This window comes from Ischnura elegans, chromosome 1 (assembly GCF_921293095.1).
Source record: "Ischnura elegans chromosome 1, ioIscEleg1.1, whole genome shotgun sequence".
NCBI classification, from domain to species: domain Eukaryota; kingdom Metazoa; phylum Arthropoda; class Insecta; order Odonata; family Coenagrionidae; genus Ischnura; species Ischnura elegans.
The window spans coordinates 92,547,628-92,562,367 of NC_060246.1; the positions used below are offsets into that span (position 1 = coordinate 92,547,628).

At 34.3% G+C, this 14,740-nt stretch overlaps 1 protein-coding gene across 5 annotated transcripts in view; it reads right to left on the reverse strand.

Moving 5' to 3' along the window:
- Positions 1 to 1,441: 1,441 nt before the first annotated feature.
- Positions 1,442 to 14,740, reverse strand: part of LOC124166217 (PDZ domain-containing protein 8) — a 66,062-nt gene continuing 52,763 nt past the window's right edge. For all 5 annotated transcript variants that reach the window (XM_046543801.1, XM_046543804.1, XM_046543803.1 and 2 more), the window contains one exon: positions 1,442 to 10,699. In XM_046543801.1, coding sequence (XP_046399757.1) covers positions 10,643 to 10,699 — 57 coding nt within the window. In that variant the 3' untranslated portion in view covers positions 1,442 to 10,642. The remainder of the gene's footprint in view (positions 10,700 to 14,740) is intronic.

Consider the following 14,740-nt stretch of genomic DNA (forward strand, 5'->3'; position numbering starts at 1 on the left):
AATCTCACCTCATTACACTCTTTGATCGTAGATGAAAAAATCGTATTCCTATATGTGCATTTAATAAAATAGGCACAAAGTAGGAGTTTAGTGGGCTCGGTTCAGTTGCTCGCTTCTGACACTGGCTATTATTATAAAATGTTTGCTACATGATAATCACTTCCCCACCAGGGTCCTAGTAATAATTATTTTTCATCTTTTACTGTCTAGGTTATTCCACCACAGCTTAGGACTGGAGTGAGTGAAAAACTGACTGAAAAATTCAAAGCAATCATTTTTTTCTTATAAAAAAATTTGCATTAAAAGATGACATCCATTGGTGCTTCAAAGCAAAAGAAGATTACCCTTATCTGTGCAAACAATGGGGACCTGCGTCATAACCATGGGGGGATGAGCAGGATAATTCCCTCCCCCCAAAGCCTCAGAGAAGAAAAAAATATTTATAACCATTGACTAGTTTTGACACATAATAACTGCATTGTTTCAAGTTAAATTTTAAGTGCCAAAATGATGAAAATGTATTTCCAGGCATGTTATTTTTCAAAAATTTTCCTGGGGGCAAGTTCGGACCTGCCTGGGGGAGATCGCCCCTCCAAAGCATATTCCTAGTTACGCCACTGACATGGACATTTCAATGCTTGAAACCTAATTCTAAATGAATGCTTTTTCAAGCTATATGAGCGAAAGAGTGTCCTATAGATGCAAACAACATCACTTCACAGACTGAAGCATTCAATCAGCATGATGAAGTACCTAATTTAATTTTTGCGACACTTTAAGGATATAGTAAAATCTACTTCATATTAGGGTACAACAACATTTATATGCTGATAAATATAATCAATATTTTTCCCATGAAAAGACCAGCGCCCTCTCTGAGTTCTGATAAACTTCTTATTCCCTGATGAAATCTCAGAAAATATAGCAAGGAATGTCAAATAAATCTCACATTTAATCAATGAAGTTTTTACATACAATCAACAGAGCGTATATACCTACTTGGGAAACTTCATAAAAATGACATTTCCTTTGTTTCTAGATGGAAACTTCACAGAGTAATGCCTGATGAACACTTATCATTGGCCACCTCAGTGTGTGAAGTTATCAAGCTAAACCACCTTTATGGGTTGAAATCCAACAGAGGGACATTGAAAAAGAAAAATGGAGGGATCAGAAAAAAATGTCTCACATGGTAAAGCTTACCCACAGCATACATAGTAAGGACTAATTATGTATGCAGGAGAACATAATTAATATACATATATTAAATTTTGGATAATTCCGTACATTTTTAAACATGAACTTTTCTCATTCAGTGATGAGGTTTCCAAAGAGTCATAGGTGGCTAACAGTTACATTGTTGATTTCTGTGGGGGAAGAAGGGGTGTGCATCTTAAAATGAGAGGTCTACAGGTTTCAATTATAAATAAAACCATGAAAGTTTTTATCTTTGTATATTTTATTAAACACAACTACTTAATTCCTTGAAACCAAGAACAATTTCAGGAACTACTTTTTCATTCTTGATTCAGAAAATTACACAACATTAAATATAAGTGCATATAAAATCACTAAAGAAAATATATATCTTTTTAGGACAGCCAAGAATTCCATCGAAAACTTTTTTCCATGGCAAAAACAAAGAATGTGAATGTAAGGTGAATATTTAAAACCAAATAATTTGATGCAAACACAAATATAAGTACAGTCTGTACATGACATATATGTAATAAACTTTGGCTAAAATGGCTAATAAAACAAGACCATTCCAACAGTAAAAACAGACTAAATGAATCACAGAACTAATGGGACACCTTAGGAGTCTCACAACACATTGACAAGAAGAATAATGCATTATATAACAATATCTTATACATAGGTAATAAATACAAATAAAAGGATGTAATTCATATCACATAACTGCATTCTGCAGCATCTAATAGCAAAAACTTGTAATGCCTGTAATTAAGTAAATATTCATTTAAAAGAAAAAATACTGAAATTCCTTATGCAGAATATCAAACAATAAAGTACAAATAACTTTTACCCATAACTCAAGGAAAACATCTCTACTTACGTTCAAGAAATAAAAAGTTGCATGGCATAAAATGTCACACCCAAAGTATCTGCAACATTTCACTGACCATCCAAAGCACACCCAGTATAGAGGAAATTTTCAAATAAAGTACACATCATGGATTGATTCTTAATTATTACACTGTAGATACATATATACTGAGACATAAGATCTATAAATTTCAAACTGCTTACCAACAATAAGTAGGGCACATAAGTGGAAGAAGCTGCATATTTAGTTCCAAATTAATACCATTTCATTCAAAAATTCATTGATAAAAAATAAGATTGCAGTTTTCATTGAATTTTATCTTCCCACAGCCTGGATAAATGTGGCACGTCATAATTCAGGAGTCAACATTTTCATTGACCTTTCATTGGCTTTTCTCACTAAACCAGGTTGTGAGCAGTTTAAAAAAAATCAATAAGAGGAAAGCTGCAATCTTAGGTGTATTTGCATTGGATAAAATGGAACATTTCTACCACATTGTGCCTACATAACCACAAAAATTTTATCAATTTTCACAGAGGCAATCTAGAAATCACTAAATCAACAATTTCAAGTCCTCCCACAGCCCAAGACTTAGTGCAACTGCAATGGTGTGAGGGATTTCAATAGTAAGTATAATTTAATTAAAAACCAAGGCAGGATAGAAAAATATAAGAGTGAAAAAGACAAAACATGCAAAGGCCAACAGCATGTCCAAAGGGCACTACTACAATAAAATTTAAAATGAAAAATGAAACAGGTTTCCTAATGGCACTGATAATATTATTTTGTGAGGGCTACTGTTTGTATAGGAAGTCATTTTCCAACATGCATTGTCATTTCCTTACACGATTATCCCATTTGTGAATTGATCTTCCTACAATTTGAGAGTCAAGTTAACAAAAACAAACAATAGCAAATACATGCAAATATGCAATTTCTGAAGTATAAAATAAAGACAACAAATCTCTGATTACATGGGAGTACCAATAATTTTATACTGTCCAACATGAAAGAAGGGATTTACAGGCACTGAAAAACTTGCAAGTATGGTTTGAAGGGACATTTCGTTGTATGAGTTGGATTGGATTGAACACATTTATTAGAGTTGAAATTAAATAAATTCCACATGCTAGCAAAATTAATGATCTTATCAAGAAACCCATCGAAAATTACACATCCAGGATTTAAGAAGCAGTTAATTAACTACTATAAATTATTTCACATTTTTTAATATATCAATAACTGAAACAAATAAATATTAGAACTGTTAAAATTTCAAAGACAAAAAATTCAAAATACCTCATTTATGACTTTTTACCTAAGAGAACAACAGATATGAGAGTGAGGTTACGATGCCATTGTAAACTGTTTTTTTCTTTTAATTATTCAATAACACATTGGTCAGATATATACAAAAAGCAGCGAGACAAAATTTCATTTTTAGATTATTTGAAACTGAGGAAGCATTGCATATCCACTTGGGGTTGTAAGAATGTTTTGCAATAAATAAACAGAAACATTTGATTTTGTTCAAATCCATATCTTTTGGTGTGACAAGGAATAAATCTGTCATTAACAAACAATGATAGCATGTAGGCACAGATATTCTGTACATGCAACATAGCTAAAATACCTCTTTGCCCAAAATACTTAATAATCAGTAATAATAAAGCTACTAAAAAAGAAATCAACTTAAATATTGAGTTAAGATTAAAAGCCCAAGGAGACCCAAACAAATAAAACCAATAAATCAAACATATATGTAAGTAGCATTGCTATAAAGTTGCTTTATGGTAAAAGGAGTGAAGGCAGGCATGTCTAAATGATGCAAATATGTGGGATAAAAATCATTTTCTTCATGCTGCTAATTTTTTTGCCTCATACATGCATGAAAAAATTTATATACAACCGGACTGAAGCAAAAGAAGTAGAGTGTAGAACATGGGACTTTTGTTCAGAAATTAAACTGTACACTGAAAATCCATGCTGAGGCAACAATAGCCTAATAGAAATTACGGGTTGAACTTTTACCCAATATTCCATTAGTCCTCCCATAAAAACTTCATAAAAGTGAAACATGGTTCCACATTTGGGGAACTATGGAATTAATTTGGAAATCACGTAAATTAGGATCCGAATTCAGGGATCTCATGCACAAATAATTCTCCACTGCATAAGTGACAACCCAAACTTAGGTAGCTATGCACATTTTGATGATATAAGTCTCAATGATGATAACTTAACAATAAAATTTTATCCAATGCATGCTTTATGCCTTGTAGACCCAAATATATGTAACAAGATATTATCCATGCATTAATTTAACAGCCACATCACAGTAAAAACAAGACTAAAGAGAAGAATTATTAGCAGCATCACCTTGGTGTTTCAATGAACTTATTCTTACCTTAAGGAAGATGATTTAACCTCAATCAATAAGGCAAAAAAGAACATACTGTTTGAAAACAAATTTGGTACCACATTCCTGGCCCCATATATGTATATAAAAAAACTTTAATTACTTGTGGGAATCTAGTGATCAAACTGATATTTCTTAAAATTGATTCGGAATGTTTCACAATGCCTAGTAAAAACAAAAAAAAATCTTGCAAACGAAACAAATATGTACTAAGCTAACAAATACTGTAAACCATCAGAAAATAATACTAGTCAGTCCACACAAAACACTTTTTCTGATGACTATGGCATCCACAATATCGTATCACTCTTACTGTCTTGAGCAATGACAGTTTGTGAACTACCCTCATACCATGCTAAAGCCATCTGTAATCTTAAGACACAAGCAATGTGCCCATCAAAACCGTCAAATGTCAGAGACAAAATTACTAAAAGAAATCCTGTCAGCCTTTCATTAGCAAAAACAAAATACTTTTAAGAATTTTGAGATTCACATGAGGATGGTATCTGACCAATCCATAAGTTTAAATAATGTAACACCAATAATAATGTCAAACACAAAAAAGTAATACAAGTATTCGCACTAAAATAAAAAATTACTTTTCATCTAAATGAAATAAATACCCAGCAAATACATACTAACATGAACAATTGTCATTGATAGAAAAAATATTTCTTCCAACTCAGTTTTTTTCATACTTGATTGATACACAAATAATATGAAATCCTCAACCTTCTTCCACACAAATCAGGTAAATATGTACCCTCAAATTACATAAGATTATACTTAAACCTTGGGACTTTTTAAAAATATATTATATTTTTACACTCCTATCTGCAACAGATGAAGTAAAATGTTTCGCATTTTCATTACTGATGGAAAAGACTCATTGCACTGAAAAAGGTTTAAAGAAGTAATACAAAAATTAAAATAGAAGGAACATCAAGAGTTAATTTTGAAGACAAACACACACATTTAAGTGAGATAATTATCATGAAAATATTAGTGGAGAGTGCATCACTATTTCCTAAGGAAAAGTTTATCCATCAATATTTAAAAAACACAATATTTAGATTGGCACAGAGCTGAAGCTTGAAAATCACCATCAAACCAAATATTTATCATCACCATTTTCTCACTTCATACCAAGAAAAATTTATAAACATGAGTTATTTACACATACAATAAGATATTGACTTTGATCATTACAATGAATAAAAAAATTGGTCATAAAACTCCAACTTAAAAAACAAATGTGAATGTGATGCCTAGTTATCACATCATATCACTCCAAACAAATTGGAGTGCATGCGTTTAATCATTACATAAGAGGAAAACCATACTGAAAGGTTTATCAGTCATATTACAGCCACATAAAATTTCTTTCTCTACAGCAAGAAAATTCTTGAATTACTATTAAACACGGCCAATTAAAAAGCCCCCAAACTCAGAACATAGGGAACATTAGAACAATCCGTAGTTGATTGGGAATAAAGAGGGAGCTTGAAGTGCACAATGATAAAAATGACTAGACTATAAAATTATACATATCTTAGGAGGCCCTCTTAAGAGACCGAAAGAAAAAATTTTCTCTGCTTCATTTGATGGAGATAATTTTCCCTGTTACTGAAATGCAGTTACCTGCTTGGCAGGAATTGCTGGCATCACCAACTTATCAGGAAAAGGTTTAAGGCAGTCAATTTTTTGCCCCTAATAGCTCAAGAAGTAGGCGACAGATTGAGAACCGGAAAAATACGGGTGAATTCCTTTCTTAAACACCATTAAAATAAAACTTTTAAAAAATTAGTGAATTAGTCCATTCAGGAATAGACTCCATGATTTGCTTTTGCACTGAGAAGTCCAACTCCAATAACCTACAGTTGATAATTCTATAAAGTGTAGGGAAATGTGACAATTTAAACCAAAGAATACAGGCACTTTTACTTCAATAGACCTACATTACCACATCATAAAATTTATCCTTTTCAACTGAACTCAACCAGGATTCCCTAATTTTATATTGATCTAATAGACCAATAAAGCGACCATGATAAATGCCTCAAAATTTCACAGTGAGGAAGACAACTTGCTTGCTGAAATGGTCAATGAACTTATCATAAAATTCGGGCAGCTTTATCAAGTCCAAGCTAAATATGATCTTTTTTTTTTCTCAAAGGAAATTTGCCTTTCTGCACCTATGAAAGAATACAGCTGACTACCGAGCAGTTTTCGAAATTGACCAGAAGTTCCTCAAAACCATCAGTGCCTCTTTTTTTATCAAGTTGGAAATGATGATGAAATAGAATCCCACAGATAAATCAGAGCATTTTGGAAGTATTAGACCAAGGTTACAATAATACATAAAATAGGTTTCAGCAGCATAACATCAACTCCGCACGATACTATTTTAATGACAATTGAGCCCACTAAATATATAAGAAAAGAAAAAAATTAATCATGTCTGGGAACTTCCTAATAGGCCTTCAATATAAGGTCTCAAATATATAATTAAATTAGAAGACAGATTAGCGAAAGTTCGGTTATTTCATTTAAGTAGCTAGAAAAGGCACAAATAATTTTCATTCAACAGCTCAGAGAGGATTATGTACAGCGGGCTATAACAAATTCCGTTGGTGTAGTGGTGTTGATATATAGCAACTTATGTATTGACAATCCTTCACACAGAACCACAATTGAGTCATTCTATAACCATGAACCATCCACTATGAATTTCACTTTAGTACACAAAGATATCATCACTTCAACCTCAATCTGCAATCTTATAACTAGGGCATTATCCCTCACATCCTATTCAACTTTTTAACCTCCCAATATTTTAAAAACTAATAACTTTTTGTAAAATATGAATTTCAAAAATTACAATACATACTAACTTTTGGATAGCACAATCATCAAATTATTCGAAAACCTTTTCAATAATTGGTGTTTTCATTTCTTATATACCCTAATATGTCAGTTTTGGAGTTTGTCCTAATGTTAATTGTTTCCTGTGTCATTCAACACAGAGCAATAATAAGCCACCATTAAATTAAACTGTACAGACATTTCACAGTAGCAATTATAATTATATAAAGTTTATCAGTTTGTTTTGAATATGCTAACATCATGTAAGAACACTGATGCCTATCTTGAGAGAACTACATCAAATGAATACAAAGTCAGCAAACAGAAGCATGAGATGATCTTACTCATCTGCTGAAGTACACACAATGAGGCAAAAGTTTGAAGTGAATTTGCAACATTCATGTTTTGAGAAGGTAGAGATAAACATATTTCACAGAGGAATTTTTTCTTAACAGAGTACTCACACACTAGTACACGGTAACATTATCATCACTTTAAGAAGGCTATCCTTGAGGTATACTAAAATTCAACCCTATTATTGAGCAAGTTATAATCTATTGTGTACAGTAACAACTCTGGGCACTGAGCAAGCCCTCATATGCGTCATTATACAGTAGGCATCTCAACATACAGGCATGGTAGCTCCCCTAAAGAAGTGAGCAAAGATGTATTTACTTGAGTAAGCTGTGTACCCGTTGCTAACACGGTAGCCTATAGGAGCATGGGATTCCTATAAAGATCATTCAGATATTATTTGTCTTTCAGCTGTACGTGTCTCGGTGAAATTACATCTACGATAAAAAAGTTTAACTTGAACTATCCAATTTTTAGTACAACACTTGATTTTGGGTCACAACATAAAATGGAACGGATAGTCAAAAATCAATTTTCACATACATTTTTCCTTTTAAGTTTGTACTAAAAGCAGGGGCTTTATCATTCATGATAAAACAGCTTACACAAGTGAATACAGCAATTCACAGTTTAAAAGAAGTAGATTTCCTTGCATGGAAGTTATCCTAACCTGAGAATGATGTCTACCGTGTGAACATATTAACTTTTAACCTATACAACATGGAATTTTCAGTGATACAATTTTCTTGAAAACTATGGACCTTCATTAATATATTATTTCCCGAACCACAACTTATTTTACCCTAGCTTTTCCATTTGCCACCAGTACTGAGGGTAGTCACCATATTTTTAGCAGCATAACGTAATTATTTTGAAATTGCTGTAAAAAGGTATACATGTCCCTTATTATCAGGGAGAGGGCTAATTATATCAATTAACAGTCAGTATGAAACTGACAACTCAATTAGTAAAAAGCAAGTACAAGCTACTTCTTTGCATACTCTAGGCCTTGATATCCTGATGATGTCATCTAATTTTAGCTAGTTAGTTTCCCCTTTACATGTCCTTCCAACCAGTAAGGAATTATTTGCAAACATTAAACTTTATCTCTATTTTCTGCCTCAATGATAATGCATTAACTGTTCAGTCTGCTTTGCTTGTTCACATCAATAAAGCAGATGATTCTGATTTGAAATTGTATGCTATTTCAAATAAAATTATGATAATTTATTTTAAGTAGGTGAAAATTATCATTAAGTACCCAATATTCAGGCACTTCATTCACTCTGAGAAAAAATCAATAACAAATAGAGTCAGATGTTAAGCTTTTTACCAAGCTGAACTATGATGGTCAAAACAGTAAGTTTTCTCAGGTTTTTAATTTCCTTTTTTTTACTTATAGGAAGGTTAGGAAGAGACAATTTAGGTGATCGTCTCCACATACCCTACTTCATATAACAGTAACTATTGCTCAGTATCCATGCTCAGCACTAAAAATAAATACTATGCTTGCACCAGGAGAAACATCTGTCCAGGATAGTGTTTATGAAATCACAGTTATTTTTTAAACAAGAAGGGTGTGATAATCAATCAATAACAGATCTAACTATGGCCAAAAGTATACAACAACAATTGAGAAGTTTCGCTCAAGAGCCCTGATACCTCATTCAAAGCAATAGAAGAGAAAAATGGTTAAAACAGCCATGTTACCAACTTGAGTACCTACTTTCAAAATGATCAAAGAAATTTCCAGCCTCTCTGAGCACCTAAATTTCATTACTTCACTGCACCTACTTTTGACCATTTTGGCAGAGTAACTAAACCTCTCAGGCAAGTACATACTTTTTACTTACTTAAAATCATCAGTAGTTTAAAATGATAAAATAAAAATGTAATTCATATAAGGTACACCTATTGAATTCACAGGGAGAATCAAACTCATTCCCCCATTTTTTAACAAATGAAAAATTTATCAACTTTGCTCTTAGAAGCCCATGCCTGAGTGTATCTCAGACCGCAATGTAGCCCTAAGTAAGCCAAAATTGGATTAAAAACATAATTAATTCAATATAAAATTTCAGACTATAATTTGCCATGTTTTGGCTCCCAAATGATGCCAAATACACACAACCATGATCTTCCGAGTTAGGAATGATTTCACACAATATCTTAAGCCTAACAGAAGACTTTAAATGCATTAAAACTGACGAAAAAAACAAAATATATTAGAAAAAACAACAATGGGGTTGATATCTAAATAGTCACTATACTCATGGGCTCCAGAATGATGGCCAGATATTCACATGGTATAATGCAAAATTTATGCAGAGCATGGCTAAATTTAAAGCACCCAAATAATCACAGGGAAGGATAAATCTTCCCTACTACATTGTTTCCATGCAAACTTGGATCAAGCATAATCCACAATAGTTTATCTTTCTTCAAATGACAGACAAAAAAAATATCACCGCATAAAAAGTTATTAAAAATCACTTAGATTAAAAGTAATTTTAAGTTAGGTAAATCAAATCTACCAGATTAAGGTGCATTGCACTGCCGTTAACATTTTTTAAATAAAAAACCTCAGGATCATTAACTCAGTTGATAGGAAATTGAGATAAACTGCAATGGACCAAAATAATTAACTTCTGTGTCGAATAAATATTATACATGATTCCAAATCCAACCACAAAAGTAAAATTAAATTGCACTACCTTCGGTGTTACAGTACACGATAAAACCATTAATTTGAAGTCTTCTGCTCATTTGCACCCAAAAAGGCCATTTGATAACTTGAACCAAGTGAAGTGAAAACTTCCAGGAGATATCGCTGTTTTTGTATACGAAGACAATATCCTTTGATTGATAGCAAAATGTTTATAAAATTCTAGGGAGTAAAAAGAATCATATTTACAATAACTCTTGATACATATCAATCACTGGTCACTGCTAGCTGGGATATTTTCATAAGCCGAACAGCTGGCATCTGGCTCCTAAAATGAAAGAACAAGAAACATTTGTTAAGTACATAGAGAATTTGAGCTCCACAAGAGAAAATGAGCCCACTGATTTGGTAACAGGGCATGTACTTCTAACAGAAGTGAAAGGGAAATAAAGGAGAAACCTTAACTTAGTTGAAAATGCAATTTTCTAAATGGAAAAACCATCCCTTAGAGAAATTTTTTCTGCAATTTTGGATATTAGCTTACTAAACCTAAGATGCTTAGCATTTACTAATAGTTAAATATTTTGGAGTGGCTGTTAAAAAGCAACCAATAATGACTTACTGCATTGCATATTCTACATATATTGTGCTTTTGATGGTGCAGGAGGGATGTGATTTGCATATAAAACCTTCCACATTCAGTTGACAATACAGGTCTCAGGCAGTACAGAGTAGCCAAACCTCCACCTTATCCTGACTGTTTAGGGCACCATGCAACACACTAGCAGCAGAATTCTGTACCTGTTACTGACAATTGTCGGTGTTGGTAGGAGCCTCTACCGAGAGCCATTCCAGTGACACGTTCTACCAACGATTTTCATTAATTCAGACACTTGTCGGTAAAATGCTCAGAGGCTAGCGATGATATCCAAACGCAGATTATATTTTAGTGGTGAGGGAGGGAGAATGTAGGGGAATGAGGGGATGCGGGATGGCAATCTGATTTCCTCCCCATCCCCCCGACAACAAATCTCCTAGTTCCGGCCATGGATACATAAAACAAATAAAATATTATTTATTTCCTATTTCTCTGCTCTTCCCTTTACATAAATGGAAGAGATTTCCATGAATAGAACTCATTCTTCTTTGATGCCCATATTTATAAGGAAAGACTAGTACATTTGTTACAATGTGCTACCAGGATGAGTGATCTAGAAGGTATTATACAGAGATACACACATAAAAATGGCATCAGAGAAAATGTAAATTATTTGAAGCATACAGCTAAAAAAATAGCATTTTCTATAGCATTACCCCGAAAACTATGAATCCTTGAATAAATAAAAATGCATGCATCTTTCTAATTTAGCGTTACCAAATGACCTGGAAAATGCTTTACACCCATGTCTCGTATAGCGCAATTTCGATTAGCGCATTTTCGTTATGGCGCAAATTCGTTCCTCGGGGAAACATTGCAACGCAGTGTAGCCTAATCAAAAATCTTAAACGCTCTCATGATAAAACGTGAACTTGCGCTAAGTACACACCAAATTTCTATCATTTTACGCATATTAATATCATTGCTTGCCTCAAATCTTCTTTTTAGTTTATATATTAATCGAAATCCATTGCTGCGCAATGGCCAAAAGTATTACTCGTCATTGGGTCCAGATGGCCGGCCTACCGAAGTAATTTATCTCGTCTCCTTAACAGAATGAGTTAATTTAGATCATTTAGATCATAAGCGTGGGGCTAGTGGAAATGATTTTTTTTCAGCAATACGGTTTGAGACGTATCTTTGCCGTCATAGGTTATCGGGCGATTGACTTCCAGGTAGAGGGTCTACGCTAAAGCCTTCAAGGTCATCGGTATTCACGGGGGAGAAAAGAAGCGGTGGCCGAGTGGCGCATGAATAGCATCAACACATAAAAGGGTCCGCTATAGTCTCAAACACAATGGCTTCGTTCCCTCCCCGCAGTCGCAGGCCTTCTGCGTCTCAGGAATACAGTTCAGCAGTGGAAGGTGATATAGAGAGAGCCATACAGAGTAAAAACCAAGAGAATATGGTAAAAAATAGGAATGCGTGTAGAAAAATCAAGAATTTATCAAGAAAAACTATAAACCTAGAAGAGGAATTGAAAGAGGTCAATTGCTTTGAAAATGGAGAGCGTCAAAGCGATATTGCGCAGAAGTTTAAACGCACGATGCCTTATTCTGAATAAAGATGAAGTTAAAACATAAGTGACCTCAGCCGCACCAACTTCAACCAAGCGGTCTACAAATACGGAAAATTAATAGTGAATCAGGACAAAAAGACGAGAGTGGTAATCGCTCCGAGACATTTAGTGAAAGCTCCGGTTGGTTCCAGAATTTAAACGGCAAGCAGGTATTTTCAGTGTGGCGATATCAGGTGAATCTGCAAGTGTTGATAGCGCAGTCACCGCAGCATTTCCTGATGAACTCCAAGCTGTGATTGAAAGTGGCTCCTTTCCCCCTCAACCAGTCTTTAGTGTTGACGAGACGATATTGTTTTGGAAAATAATGCAATCTCGTTCATTCATTTTCAGGGAAGGAAAACCTGGGTCAGGGGCCGTATTCTGTATTTCGTCGGTGCCGCACCGGTCGGTTTCCCTTACAAGCCCACCGACTGGACATCAAACCGTACCGACAACGGATTCCGCACCGACGACGATGCTTTCAGCGATTCTGTAAGGTCGTCGGTTTCAAACCAGTCGGTACGATTCCCTCTCCTTCCCAAACAGGGAAAATCCGACTATATCCGAAGTTTCACGTGTCTCCACCAATGAAAGAAGGGTAAAAACAAGAGAAGACTCATTGGCACAGTTTGTTGTCGTCATTCTCAATCTTTTTATTTGCGGAAATTACGGCTTATTGCTAGATTAAGAATAAACGATATTGGATAAGTTGTTAACAATGCTTATATAATGTGTGGTAGTAATGCTGTACCTACAGAATCGAAGGAAACAATATTACAACATCACAATAAAGTTTGTATGTGATGGAGATTGTTGTTGCTGGAATGAATTATTGAAACTATCCTTGAGATCGTAGTTTCTTTTTTTAAATATTGGTTCCGTATAATGCTATTTATTCATGATTTGGTAATATAGTTGTCATTAAGTAAGTTCCGTATAAATGTTATCAACGGAAGGTTATGCCATTGGCACCGTAGCAGACGAAAATAGCATACCATGGAACGTGAACGTAGGATTCAAATGTAAATGTCATATTAGAGGAACAAGTTAGGAAATTGTTATAAAAATATGGAGCTGGGTGTAATTAAAAGAAGTGTAATGACGAGGAAGTAAATAAATTGTGATTGGGTGAAATACATATGTATAAGTTGCGCATTCCAAGTGAGAGAAAATGATAATATTGCGGTAAACCTCATACTTATTAACAAATATCTTCTTTTATCGTCAAGGGAATCAATGGCTGACGATGAAATGAAATATAGTTGCCCGTTACAAATGAAAGAAACTGATACCGTTGTGGCAAACTTCATACTTAAATAAAAAGATCTTATTTCTATGCCGAGAGAAACGCCAAATTGATGATTGAGTGAAATAACAGTCGCCTATTCAGAGTGATATAAAGTGATAACATTGCGGCAAAACTCATATTTAATCAAAAATATCTTTTTTATGTCAAAGGAGCAAATAAATGATGATAGAGAGAAATAAAGCCTATTACAAGCAAGTGAAAGTGGTAACATAAATGAGAGAAAGTCATTATATGTTAGCAAACCTCATTTTTATTAACCATTATCTCATATTTCTGTCAAGGTAATTAATATAGATGATGACACAGTGAATTATAGAGGCGTATTCGAAGGGGCAGAAAAAGATAACATTGGAGAAAACCTCATTATTTACTCGGTGATGAGGTAAAAACAAAATAAAATGTACAATGCGCACCGGGGAGTTCATGAAACCCACTAGTCGGTGGCCGTACCGACACCTTTTTGCTGTCGGTACGGCTACCGACGATCTCCCGTCCTCTCGTCGGTGCTGCACCGACCAGGTTCGTACAGAATCGCACGACTTCTTACCGTGAGTCGGTGTGACGTCGCACCCGACGAATCGGTGCCGCACCGATCGGTTTGGAGTTACAGAATACGGCCCCAGGTTTCAAGGCATATAAAGACTGTTTCACGTAGCTGCTAATGACTCGGATGACTTCAAATTAAAATGATTTATCATTCATAAACTCCGCTAGCTATGAAATGGCGTTCAAAGTAGCATTTTCCTGTCATTTCGATGAGCAACAAAAGGGCCTGAGTGACATAATAGTTGTTTTTAGACTAGTTTGAAAAATCGTCTACTGCCGGCAACACATTACGATCCCC